Source organism: Arvicola amphibius, chromosome 12, assembly GCF_903992535.2.
Source record: "Arvicola amphibius chromosome 12, mArvAmp1.2, whole genome shotgun sequence".
Lineage (NCBI taxonomy): Eukaryota > Metazoa > Chordata > Mammalia > Rodentia > Cricetidae > Arvicola > Arvicola amphibius.
Window position 1 is genome coordinate 71,036,576 of NC_052058.2, and position 12,242 is coordinate 71,048,817.

At 38.2% G+C, this 12,242-nt stretch overlaps 1 protein-coding gene across 1 annotated transcript in view; it reads right to left on the minus strand.

The window, feature by feature from the left end:
* Tpr (translocated promoter region, nuclear basket protein) overlaps positions 1-12,242 on the minus strand; it is a 58,851-nt gene that overhangs the window by 8,083 nt on the left and 38,526 nt on the right. The window contains exons 37-46 of the mRNA XM_038349116.1: positions 11,973-12,181; positions 9,727-9,999; positions 8,709-8,857; positions 7,912-7,995; positions 5,245-5,439; positions 4,052-4,183; positions 3,728-3,818; positions 2,003-2,187; positions 550-618; positions 372-466 (exon numbers count right to left, since the gene is read on the minus strand). Coding sequence (XP_038205044.1) covers positions 372-466; positions 550-618; positions 2,003-2,187; positions 3,728-3,818; positions 4,052-4,183; positions 5,245-5,439; positions 7,912-7,995; positions 8,709-8,857; positions 9,727-9,999; positions 11,973-12,181 — 1,482 coding nt within the window. The remainder of the gene's footprint in view (positions 1-371; positions 467-549; positions 619-2,002; positions 2,188-3,727; positions 3,819-4,051; positions 4,184-5,244; positions 5,440-7,911; positions 7,996-8,708; positions 8,858-9,726; positions 10,000-11,972; positions 12,182-12,242) is intronic.

Sequence of the window (12,242 nt, forward strand, 5' to 3'; positions counted from 1 at the left end):
TGTTTGAGTCAGGGTTTCTTTGTGTAGCTTTGGCGCCTGTCCTGGAACTAGCTGTATAGACCAGGGTGGTCTCGAACTCAGAGATCTGCCTGCCTCTGCCTCCTAAATGCTGGGATTAAAGGCATGCGCCACCACCTGACTCAAAGACCACACTCTTAAGCACTGTCATGCTCTCTTACTACAAGATGTATTTTATTCACCCTATATAAACTTCCTTAACACTACTTTCTCATGATCCTCCTACTCCATGTGCAGACTAACGGACAGTAGGGTAGGACTCTACAAATAACATATCCAAAAAAAAAAATCAATTTATGAGGTAAACAGAAAGCAGATGATGAGTCACCAACATCCCCATTTCATCAACTTACTGAATAGCTTCAGCAAAGCCATCAGTGCGATGCGGCACCACAAGAGTTGGGGTACTTGGAACTGTTCTGTCTTCATCATCAAAAAAGTGTTGTTGCTGAAACAAAGACAGAATGCAGGACTTAATGGGCCTAACCATGTACATGTGGATTAATGCACACATGATGACTAGATACTAACCATACCACCTATTCCTGGAGTTAATTGAAGTCCACGTCCTACAGACTGCCTCCGGGTCATCTGAATTCTCTGTGTTAGAGAAGGAATCACATTTGTTTTAACGAATTAGGCAATAAAAAAACCACCAAAGACAATGAAGTAACTGTAGAAGACTTGTAACAAGACATTTCTAAGTTGCTACTATTTATTACAAATATCAGTGACATATTTTAAATTATATGACATAGATATGAACCAAAAGGCATGCCAGTATTTAATTTGAACACTCATACACACTCCTTGATTAAGAATTAACAAGTGATGTTTTTCCATCAAAGCTTATACAGCAACTGGCTTATTACTCCACAGCTAAGACAACCTTGAATTGACAGGCTTGAATGCTTTGTGACATACACAAATGATCCCTTTACGCTTAGTATTTTCAAATGAGGTAATTTCACTATTTTTTTCTTTTTTTGAGACAGGATTTTTCAGTATAGCCCTGATGGTCCTGCAATTGGCTTTGTAGATCAGGCTTACCTTGAGCTCACTGAGTTCAAGCCTGCCTCTGCCTCCTGAGTGCGGGATTAAAGTCATACACCTGATTTCCACTACTCTTTTTTTTTTCTTCAAAGTTTTTTTTTTTAAATAAAGATTTATTTATTTGTATGTATACAGTGTTCTGTCTGTATGTATACCTGCATACCAGAAAAGGTCACCAGATCTCATTATGGATGGTTATGAGTCACCATGTGGTTGCTGGGAATTAAATTCAGGACCTTTGGAAGAGCAGACAGTGCTCTTAACCACTGAACTATCTCTCCAGTTCCTCCACTACTCTTATTTATATGTAATTTACATAGCTTGATTTATATATAATAGTTCTCACTATATTCCCCATGTCAGAGGAGTAAAGCCCAGGCTCACTTGATGGAACCTTTGTATATTCCCTGCTGAGCTTTTGACTAAGATATGACCAAACCTATTCTATGCTCAATATAATAGGGTTATCAATCAACTAAGTGGAAATATTTAATTATAAATGTGAAAAAAGGTGGAACACTAATTTAAAAAAATCTGTGTACCACACACACACGTTTTAGCAAGCCATGTTTCCAAATGTCAATTCATTTGTGAATGTAAACTGTTATATTTTAAAGAAAGTGGTGTTTAGTTCCATGTTACAGCATGCCAAAACATTAAAAGTGCATGTAACATCTGGAAGGAGGGAAGGAATAACAGATGGAATCTGTCTAATGGAAAAGACCATTTCAAAAGGTGCCACTTTTGCCAGGTGGTACTGGTGCACGCCTTTAATCCCAGCACTTGGGAGGCAGAGGCGGGCGGATCTCTGTGAGTTTGGGATCAGCCTGGTCTACAAGAGCTAGTTCCAGAACAGGCCCCAAAGCTACAGAGAAACCCTGTCTCAAAAAACCAAAAGTGCCTTTTTTTAGAAGTTGTTTTCTGTCAATACCTGAACTGGTGGCCCCAACTCCTGAGGTGGAGCATGAATGGTCAGGCGTGGGGGAAGAGGATGTGGTGGGCGTCTTGGTGACTGGGGCGCTCGCGGGGTCTGCCTCTCAGATGCTGACGTGGGCTGCTGCTCCCGAGCAGCCTCTTGAGAGAAAGAGGACTCTGCTGCACTTGTGCTTCCCTCACCTACGGAAGAAAGAGCTCTGCTTAGAAACCAGGCTTAACCTTTTCTTTGTTGTTCTTGAAGGATTTGAGACAGAGTCTCAAGAGTCCAGGCTGACTTCAAACTTGCTATGTAGGAGGCTGGCCATCAACTCCTGGTTTCCCTACCTTCAAGTGCTGGGATTATAAACATGTACCTCTATGCTTCACTCAGGGTCATAACAGAGCAAACAACACACAAGTAAGTACTCTCCTCAAAATTCAAAGATGGACTTAAGCACTAACCCAACACATGACAACTAAAATACTTATTAAATTTTGGCTTATGCTGTTTTTTTTCTTAATGTTTAAGCGTGCAAATGTATATTTGTGTATGTTCATGTATGTGCTTATGGAAGCTAGAAGAGAACATTGGATCCTTTGAGAATGAGTTACAGGTGGCTCTATGCCACCTACTACGGGTACCAAACTCATGTCCACTGGAAGAGCAGTATGTACTCTTAACCACAGGATCATTTCTCCAGTCCAGTATTATTCTTTTTTTTAAAATTTTTTAATTCCCCCCAATATTATTCTTAGTAAGTGTGCACATTACTTAACTCTTTCTAGAGAAACACCATGTCAATCAAGACAAATAAGGAAAAGCCTCACCTAGTGATATGCTTAGACTTTGGTTCTTCTAAACTGCAAATTTCAATTGTTACTTACTCAGGTGTCTAGATCTTCTGATGTCTTCCACTATGGAAAGCAGGATACCAGAGAACAGTTTATATTTGATCTAGAATCAGAACCTTCTCTTGACATTTGGTATCTCTGAGGTATTTAAATCATTTCACATTTTTGTGATTCAGATTAACTCACACTTAGTTTATTTTAAGAATTTGGGACAAGTAAAGAGAGCCACAAGAGTAGTAACTTATTCTGTATGTGAGTGCTTTTGCCCGCATGCATTTCTGTCCACCACATGCACTCCTGGTGTCCATGAAGGCTGGAAGAGTGTGGATGGAGTTGCTGTGAGCCTCCATGTGAGTCTGAGATCTGAACTTCCTGTCCTTTCAAGGGCAGTGAGTGCTCTTAATCACTGAGCCATTTCTCCAGTCCCATAAATAACCAGAAATGGGTCAAATTCAACTATACCCTTAATTTTACTCAGACTACTAGACTTAATTTTCCTTGATTACAAAAATAGCTCCTTCCCATAAAAGAAGTTTTATGGAACACATATGTGGGTAAAATGGCTCTTCCTAAATATCTCTTCCTAAAAAAATTAATTTTTACTTAGAGATAATAACTAAACTCATGCAAAAAAAAAAAAAATCTAAAGACATGCATCTACACACACGGCTCTGTGCTACATTAGAGATTCCAGGATGTCTGACTCTTATGGCAGTTCAATGAGGTGGACATACAATAATGACATCTAATAGAACACGTCATGAGGGCAGAAACTTGTTAATAAGACCCTGTCCTAGTACCAATTTACTGGAGTTATATGTAATCTAAAGTACAATTCTCCCTTAGAAACTATTACCAGAAATGTCCTATTAAAAACCAATGATCTTACCGCTGTTTTGAGAGTCAGCAGCTCTCTGATTGCTTTCGGCTCCACCCATACTCTCTTCTGTTTCTGTACCTGGGTCAGTCCCATCACCACCCTAAGAACAAAATGTAATGACTGAAGCAAATCAAATGAACAGCTTAAATAGAAAGACACATCAAATGATTACAAGCAAACAAACCAGAGGAAAACCAAACCAAGCAAGCCAAACAAACTCCAACGGTATAAAGACTTTTATTATCCTGGTGACACAGGCTTTTCTAATCACAGGAAAACAGCAAGCCTTCTAAGCACAGCTTTAAGGAAACAGTCACAACTCTAACCAGTTACCTCAGCATCATCAGCTTCATATCCATCATTACCATCTGCACTACCAGTTCCTTCATTACTATCTTCACCCTCATCTCCCATCCCCGTGTCGTCTTCATCCTCATCCTCATCATCCTCATCTTCTTCATAATCCTAGGAGAAAAAGCCCAAGTGTGAATAAAGTGTAGGCCTACTCATTGTGCACATCTGAATATATACTTTAAATGACTTAATATTGATTAGGATATAGAAGTGCTTCAAGAGTTGTATGGGTTTAACTTCACAGCAAGGAAGAAACAAACTAAAACAGTTTACGGAATTAAATAGTGATCAACTCTGAATGCTGTTTCCATGAGATTGGCTATAACAAGAGTCTACCAAGTGTCAAACGGTTCACTTTATTTATATCCAAACATGAGTAGAATTAAAGAATAAAATAAAACCATAGTAATTTTAAAAACATGCTTTATAACAAACAAAACTAAAGTAAGAAAACCACCAATACAGAATTCAATTTCAACGGGAAAAAATACCAAATTCTACCTAACACTCACCTGATATGGGTGAGGACCTATTTACTTTGGAAATGGGTACAGGGTACCAGGAGGAAAAATAAACAAAGCAACTACCGGCTCCTATTTTTTCTTTTTATCTCCAGAAACAGCATGTATCATTAGATCCACAGTCATTAATTTACTAAGACTGAAGATGAAATTTGAAACAAATTCTAAATGGCACAGCAACTGTTTACAAAACAAACAAGCTGGGGAGGCCATGCATTTCTATAATCCCAGCACTCAGGAGACAAGCTGGAGAATTTTGGGGAGTTCCTAGCAGGCCTGGGCTATACACCAAAATCCTACCTCCAGTAAGTAACAAAATAATTCTCCTAAACAAGGTAAACAAAAAAATTAAAAACGGATTATCCATCGCTGGCTCTGTGATTTTTTTTTTTAAAATACATGTCACACTCCTGAACTAACCAGTATAAAAGGAAAACCTGATAACCAACTGAAACAGACTGGGAATGAGAACTCACAAGCTGATGTATTAGAAGCACCATAGACTTGAAGCCCCCTGACTGACCCAGCAATAGGGTAGAGAGAAGAAGATACAGAGCTCAAGGCCCATGCGCACAATGCACTGGGGGAGTTTAAAGAATGAGAGCAGAAAGAAAGCTGATGAACACCAGAGCTTTTCCATACTAAACTCACTTCATGTTCTCCATCGTTTTCTTCATCATCATCTTCATCATCACTGTCAATTACAATTACATCATCTCCTTTGCCTTGACCATCCTGGGAAGAAGTAGTTTGCTGATCTGACTGAAGTGGTCCAAGATCGATTTGTAGAGATTGTGACGTTTCTTCACTGTCTTCCATAGGTGTATAATCTCCTTGGGTGACTCCCTTTAAAAGTTAGAAAGGTGTTTTAGCCAAACTAGAAATAATCTGGATACACACTGAATAAAATATTTCTATTGTTTTAAAAACAGCAGCAGCAGCAGCAACAACAACAACAACAAAACAAACCAACTTTACCCCAACCACATTGATTACTCCCTGAAACACTGAAATACACATATAAATTGATTATCCCAACCTGAAGTTTTCTGAGCTCTGGCATAACACTTGAAAGTGGGGTTAAATTGGGAGAGAGTTAGGAAACATGCATATATAATAATAAATAAATAAATAAACAAAAGAATATCTCATGGTGTTACACATTCGGGACAGGAAACTACAGGCAACTGATGACAGCTGGAAGAGTTAGCCTATCCCAGGATGAGTCCACAACTGGTTGCCCAACATACACAAAAATCCCGAAGTTATGTATACACACACACAAAAAAAAAAAAAACCCAAAAATGGGACTCAGGTTGTATTTAGATATTTATACATACATGCCTCTGTACATACATCCATACATATAATAATGGAAACTGGAGAAGCGGAGGCTATCAATTTGAGAGTGGAGGAGGCACATGGAAGGAGTTAGAGGGAAAAGACTTGGGAGGGGCTAAAGAAAGGAAATGAATGGGGCAAGTAAATGCAATTATATTTTAATTAAAATGAAAACTGAAAAATAATTCTAGACGGTTACACCTATTAGTCTCAGTGCTACTAAGATCAGCATAGAACAAAGTTCTGCACTCTAAAGAGCATCCTCTAAAAATGAGCAGGACAAGAACTGAGGAGGCTGGGGAGGGTTCTGCTCAGTAAGTCAGTCAAGGCACCCAAAGTGCTTAGCACACAAATTGTTCAAGCCACAATTCCTTGTAAGAATTACAGCTGCACTCTACACATGAAGAAACACAACTGACATTAAGAAACGACAGGACAGAGGTCCAAGGTGATACTCTCAGCTGGTCTGTAGACAATTACTCCAAAGTCTGTTTGAAATGCTGTGGCACTAAGTATTTTGAGTATATGCTAGATACTAAAACAATTTTTTTTTGCTCAATTATTTTCCACAATTTGTTCCCTCTCAAAATAAACTTGTGTTAACAAAAATTTGTGACATTAAAAATGTACCCCTTGGCTTAAGCGCTCACCAAAAATCTATTTTTCATATACGCTAATAGCATCTATAACTAAAGAAATTCATGAAAAATTACATATACCATATTAGGGAAAAACTGAGTATGTTGTAGAGTAATTAAAGTGTTCCCAAAGTGACTTGCTTATGTAAGAAAAGCAGTATTTAAGAAGAAGTTAATGGTACGTTTGAGTCATAACAATTTTGACATTTTTAAAGAAAGAGCTTCATAGAAGATCTGAAGTTGATTTAACCAAGGATGGCAATAAAGAGAAACTTACACTTTATGTCATATTTCTAGTTTCATTAAATATGACAGTCCAAAATACACGAGATGCCATTTACAATATTCTATAGTACATATAACATGGACTTGCTTTTACATTTGTAAATCAGAGAAAAATGGCAAAATTAACTTAGAACATTAATGTTTCTCATAAGCTAAACTTGTAATCAGTTTCACAGTAACATAATCCTGAAAGTTTATTCAGAGAGAAAGTACTCTTGCAAGCTTAACAGAACAGGTGGGAACTACGGCATGGGTTCAATTCCCAAGTCCAAAATTGTATGAACCTGGCTCTACAACTTACCTTGGCATTATGTTAGCTAATCATCACAAATTTCTTTGACTAACACTATAGTAACAGCTAGAAGATTACTCTTTGTTAATATTAATGACATGGACACCCTCTTGAGTATGAGAGAGTTTAGACACCCTACAGTCCTTAAAATGTATTAATTTTCTCACGTAGAGCAATTAAGAGTTAAAAAACACACTCAGGCACACAGTTTCTAAGAGGTGGAGATAGGCAGAACCTAATGATAGACGAATAATTATTGGAAATAATACCTTGCCTGGAAAAATCTTTAAATTCTTAAATGTTACTGTGTGCAAAGCATACTTACAGAAGCAAAACAATAAAAAATTGCACTGTTTCTAGCGGTTCTAGCATATCTCATTAAAAACAGAAAACTAGTTTTACTGGACCTGGTGGCACTTCTTTAGTTCCAGCACTCGGGAGCCAGTGGCAGGCAGATCTCTGAGTTTGAGGCCAGCCAAGTCTACAGAGCTAGTTCCAGGACAGCTGGAGAGCTACAGAGAAACCTTGTCTCCAACAATAACAAAAAACACAAACAAAAATAAAGGCCAGTTTTGAAGTACAAGTTGCAAGAAAAGGCAACAACACGTGCCTGTAATTCCAGCACTTGGAGGGCTGAAGCAGGACTGTCTGAGTTTGAGGCTAGCCACAGTGAAAGCCTGCCTCAAAAAACAGAACAAATTTAAAAATCCAAAGAGTTTCAAAAGGTCAAAGTCAACTTTATTGAAGTATGTTTTTACTCACTTCTCCAATGGAATCTTGAGAATCCTGATTATAAACTTGAGCTTCTACCTCTCCGTCAGTACTCTCTTCTGCAATAACTTCTTCCTAAATCATAACAGATGATTTTTTATTGTATCAGTAAGCTAGATCAATCGTCACCCATTCAGCCAGTTTTTCTATAAAAAGTTAAATCTACAATCTTATGAAGTCATGCCAGAAATCCATTTATATAAAAATATACTCAAACAACATACTTCTTTAAGAGCATTAATACATACAAGTAACAATCAGTACTGTTAATATTTGGCATACAACTTAAATTCATCACAGTCTATCTCTAAAAAGAAAGATAATTTTGGCTAAACTTCATCTTAAAAAAACACGGCAAGCCGGGCGGTGGTGGCGCACGCCTTTAATCCCAGCACTCGGGAGGCAGAGGCAGGCGGATCGCTGTGAGTTCGAGACCAGCCTGGTCTACAAGAGCTAGTTCCAGGACAGGCTCCAAAGCCAGAGAGAAACCCTGTCTCGAAAAACCAAAAAAGAAAAACATGGCAAGTAAGAGTACAGAATGTCAATGAGTAAACTTCTTCATAAAAACAGAATTCAATTTGTTTCTGATTTTTGTTAAAATGGGAAGAAATTCGTGAAAAGATATATATGCAAAGACTATAAAACAACTGGCAATGGCAAAATACCTTAGTTGTCAGTGAAAACTTTACAGACAATGCATTATGACCCCAAAAATCGTTGGTTAGGACTGACAGCTAATCCTCAGCTCCACTGGTGCAATGACAATACACAGAAAGAATGTCACAGACCTCAGTTCCCACGGGCGTGACTGTTTTCAGCTTCTTTGGGAGAGGCATTTCCACTGTGTCATCAGAGACCTGGTCTGCTGCTTCTACAGTGCTGTCCTCCTCTTCCTCCCGAGTGCGTTTTGGCAAGGAAGAACTTGGGGTCGCTGAAACTTTCAGATTATACAATTAAACCTCAAATCAGAGCATGGCAACTTCATTTAGACAAAAATAATATTAGAAATAGTCCTAAAATTATCAAACTTGTGTAATGCATCCGATTCACTGTGTGACTGTACTGATAATTAACTGCTGTTTATAAGGCTTACACAATTTCTATCAAACCCAGAACTCATTAAAAGATTATACCATGTGTAAAATGAACAACTTTAGTTTTCAGGATTCATGTTAAGTTATGTATAATATGTTGGCTATTTTTTATCACTAAACACAGCCCAAAAAATCTGGGAGATAAGAAAAACTTTTACATAATGACAAAAACTAACTGAAATGTAACAGTAAATATGAATGTTAAAAGTATTTCGTAGATATAATACATATATGACTATTTTCTAATAATTTAAATTATTACAATAGATGTAACAAGTCTTTAAATTACATGCATGTTTGAAACTGTTCTCGTTTCTATTGATCTAATGATTTAAACCAAATAAAGAATTTGCTTTCTTCACAATAACACTAGACAGAAAACAAACAGTTATAAGAAATAATCAAGGCATGTGTTGTGTCTAAGTACATAGATCTATTCCAGCTTCATTTTAAAAATGAATCTTACCAGTCTGGAAGATGGCTTGGCAGTTAAGAACCATAACACCCACATGGGAGCTCACAAGTGTCTGTCACTCCATGTCCAAGGGATACAATGCCCCCCTTTGACCTTTGTGGACATCAGGCACATACAACAGTGCACAGAACATACACAGACAAAAAACAGACAGACAGACAAACAAACAAACAAAAAACCCAAAACCCAAAAAAACAAAACTCCCAAAAACAAAAACATGTTAAAACTAAATCTTACCAGTGCCAAATACAGCTGTGGAAGTAGATGGCCGCTCGACTGGTGAACTTTGTACCACCTCAACTATGTTTGGCGACAACTCTTGATTTGCAGGCTCAATCTGAGGGTGACTCTGTTGAGTGGGTTGCACAAAAGCTGTAGCCTGTGTTTGCTGCTGTACAGTTAGGATGGGCTGAGAAATGGAGGGCTGAACATTAGGACTAGTAGAACGGACAGATCCACTTGCACTTCCAAATACTGGAACATGTTCCACTGGCCCTTCTGACTGCATAGCTGAAAAAAATAATTGTAATATTTAGTAAGTAAGCCTTCTACCCTTAACAAAGCTGAGTCATTATCTTACATTATTCTTTGGTATACATTGTATTCTCTACTTTTTGTATATGTATTAACCACTTACTGCGTAAAAATATTGTGGGGAAAAGTTAAGTATTCTGTACTGTACTGCCCATGAGACTAACACAGCATGTAATTGATGGAGGACTCTCTCACTGGTTAATAAAGAAACTGCCTTGGCTTTTTGATAGGGCAGGATTTAGATAGGTGGAGTAGACAGAACAGAACGCTGGGAAGAAGGGAAGTTAGGAAAACACCATGCCTCTCCTCTCTGAGACAGTCACCATGAAGCCAGCCACCAGGTCAGACATACTGAATCTTTCCCAGTAAACCACGATCTCGTGGTGGCATACAGATTATTAGATATGGGTTAGTCAAGATTTGAGAGTTGGCCAATAAGAGGCTGAAACTAATGGGCCAGGCAGTGTTTAAAAGAATACAATTTGTGTGTTGTTATTTCGGGTGTAAAGCTAGCCATGCGGGAGCCCGGTGGGACGAAAAGCAGGCCTGCCCGCAGCTCCTTCTACATGTAATAATTGCTGGCTAAATTAAATGTATATTTGAAACTTTTCTTGTGTCTGTTGGTCCAATAAAAATATACCCAGATGACATGAATATTAAGAAGCTAAAAATGGTCAGTAATTTTAAGCATCACTTTGTTCTTAAATGGTATCGTGATACCAGCATGAAGACTGGGGACAGGAAAAGAGCTGAATGGTACAGTGCTTGTACAACATGGGTAAGGGCCTGGGTTTGATCCTAAGCACTACACGAAAAAAAAAAAAAAAAAAAAACAAGGTTCCTATCTCTAAAAAGCCAAAGTTTAATTGGAATCTATCTTTTATTGGAAGGAACTGAATGGATACATTCTTATTTTCGGAGTGTTTACATAATATACTGTTTGGGGACATGGTCCCACTCTAGAACTTTGGTTTGGTTTTGAACTCAAGATGTCTGCCTACCTCTATTTCTGACTGGTGATATTTCCAGGTACTTGGAAAAATTGACTCAATTCTAACATGTCAAGGCAGTTTAGATCTTGCAAATCTTTTATTTAACATTTAATTTGGGACCAAGGAAAGAGATTGAACAATAAAAAAAAAATGTGACTCTACTTTCAGACTCTCAATCTAGTAGATTAAAAAATCAAATCAGAGACAATAATTAAATAACTATAACTGCAATGGGAACAGTGGAGAGAGCATCAAAGGGCAGGTAACTTCAGCAAGAGCGGTACTTGGTCTGAAGCGCACTTTTAGACTATGGTTTCTCAGAGTGGGTTTCACAGCATGCTTCTTAGCCTTTAGAAGGGAACATTTAGTTCCAGAAAGCCAAGTATCTACAGGAATATATTTTCCCTCTTTGTCAGCTTAAAAACAAAGCAAAGCGGAACAGTGGAAAGAAATTTACTGGATTTATAATAAGTATCTTGGGCAGCCATGATGGCACATTATTGTAATCCCAGCTACTTGAGATGATGAGGTAAAAGGATCATGAGTTGGAGACCAGACTGTACTCAAAAATAAACAAACAATAGGTCTGATCATCAAGCACAAATATCCTGGGAAGTATATACTTAAAACAAAACTCCTTTCATTATGATGTCTGACTCAACATTTATATAATTCATTTATCCTTTTTTTTTTTTTTTTTTTTTTGTTTTTCGAGACAGGGTTTCCCTGTAGTTTCTAGAGTCTGTCTTGGAACTAGCTCTTGTAGACCAGGCTGGCCTGGAACTCAGAGATCCGCCTGCCTCTGCCTCCCGAGTGCTAGGATTAAAGGCGTGCGCCACCACCGCCCGGCTAATTCATTTATCCTTACAGCTACTCTTATCCTCTCAAAAAAAAAAAAAAAAAAAAAAAAAATCAATGCAAGAAGCCAATCCCCAATCAATGTGTCATTTCACTCACCTTCCTGTGACTCCACCTGTGTGGTGGGCATTACGGTTGCTGTTGGGGTAGTGGTTGGGTTTGTGACAGTTGCAGGTGTAACCATTGGGCGGATACTTGCCCTGGGTGTTGACTTATTCCCAGCCATAGCGGCTGCTGTCACTTTGCTTGGAGTAGAAACAACAGGAGTTGGCTTGATATTGGCTGTTGGTGGGTCTGATGTGCTAGCACTTAATGGGGAAAAAAATACAAGAATAATTCACAAAACTCAGGTAGAAGGTCCCTTATAAA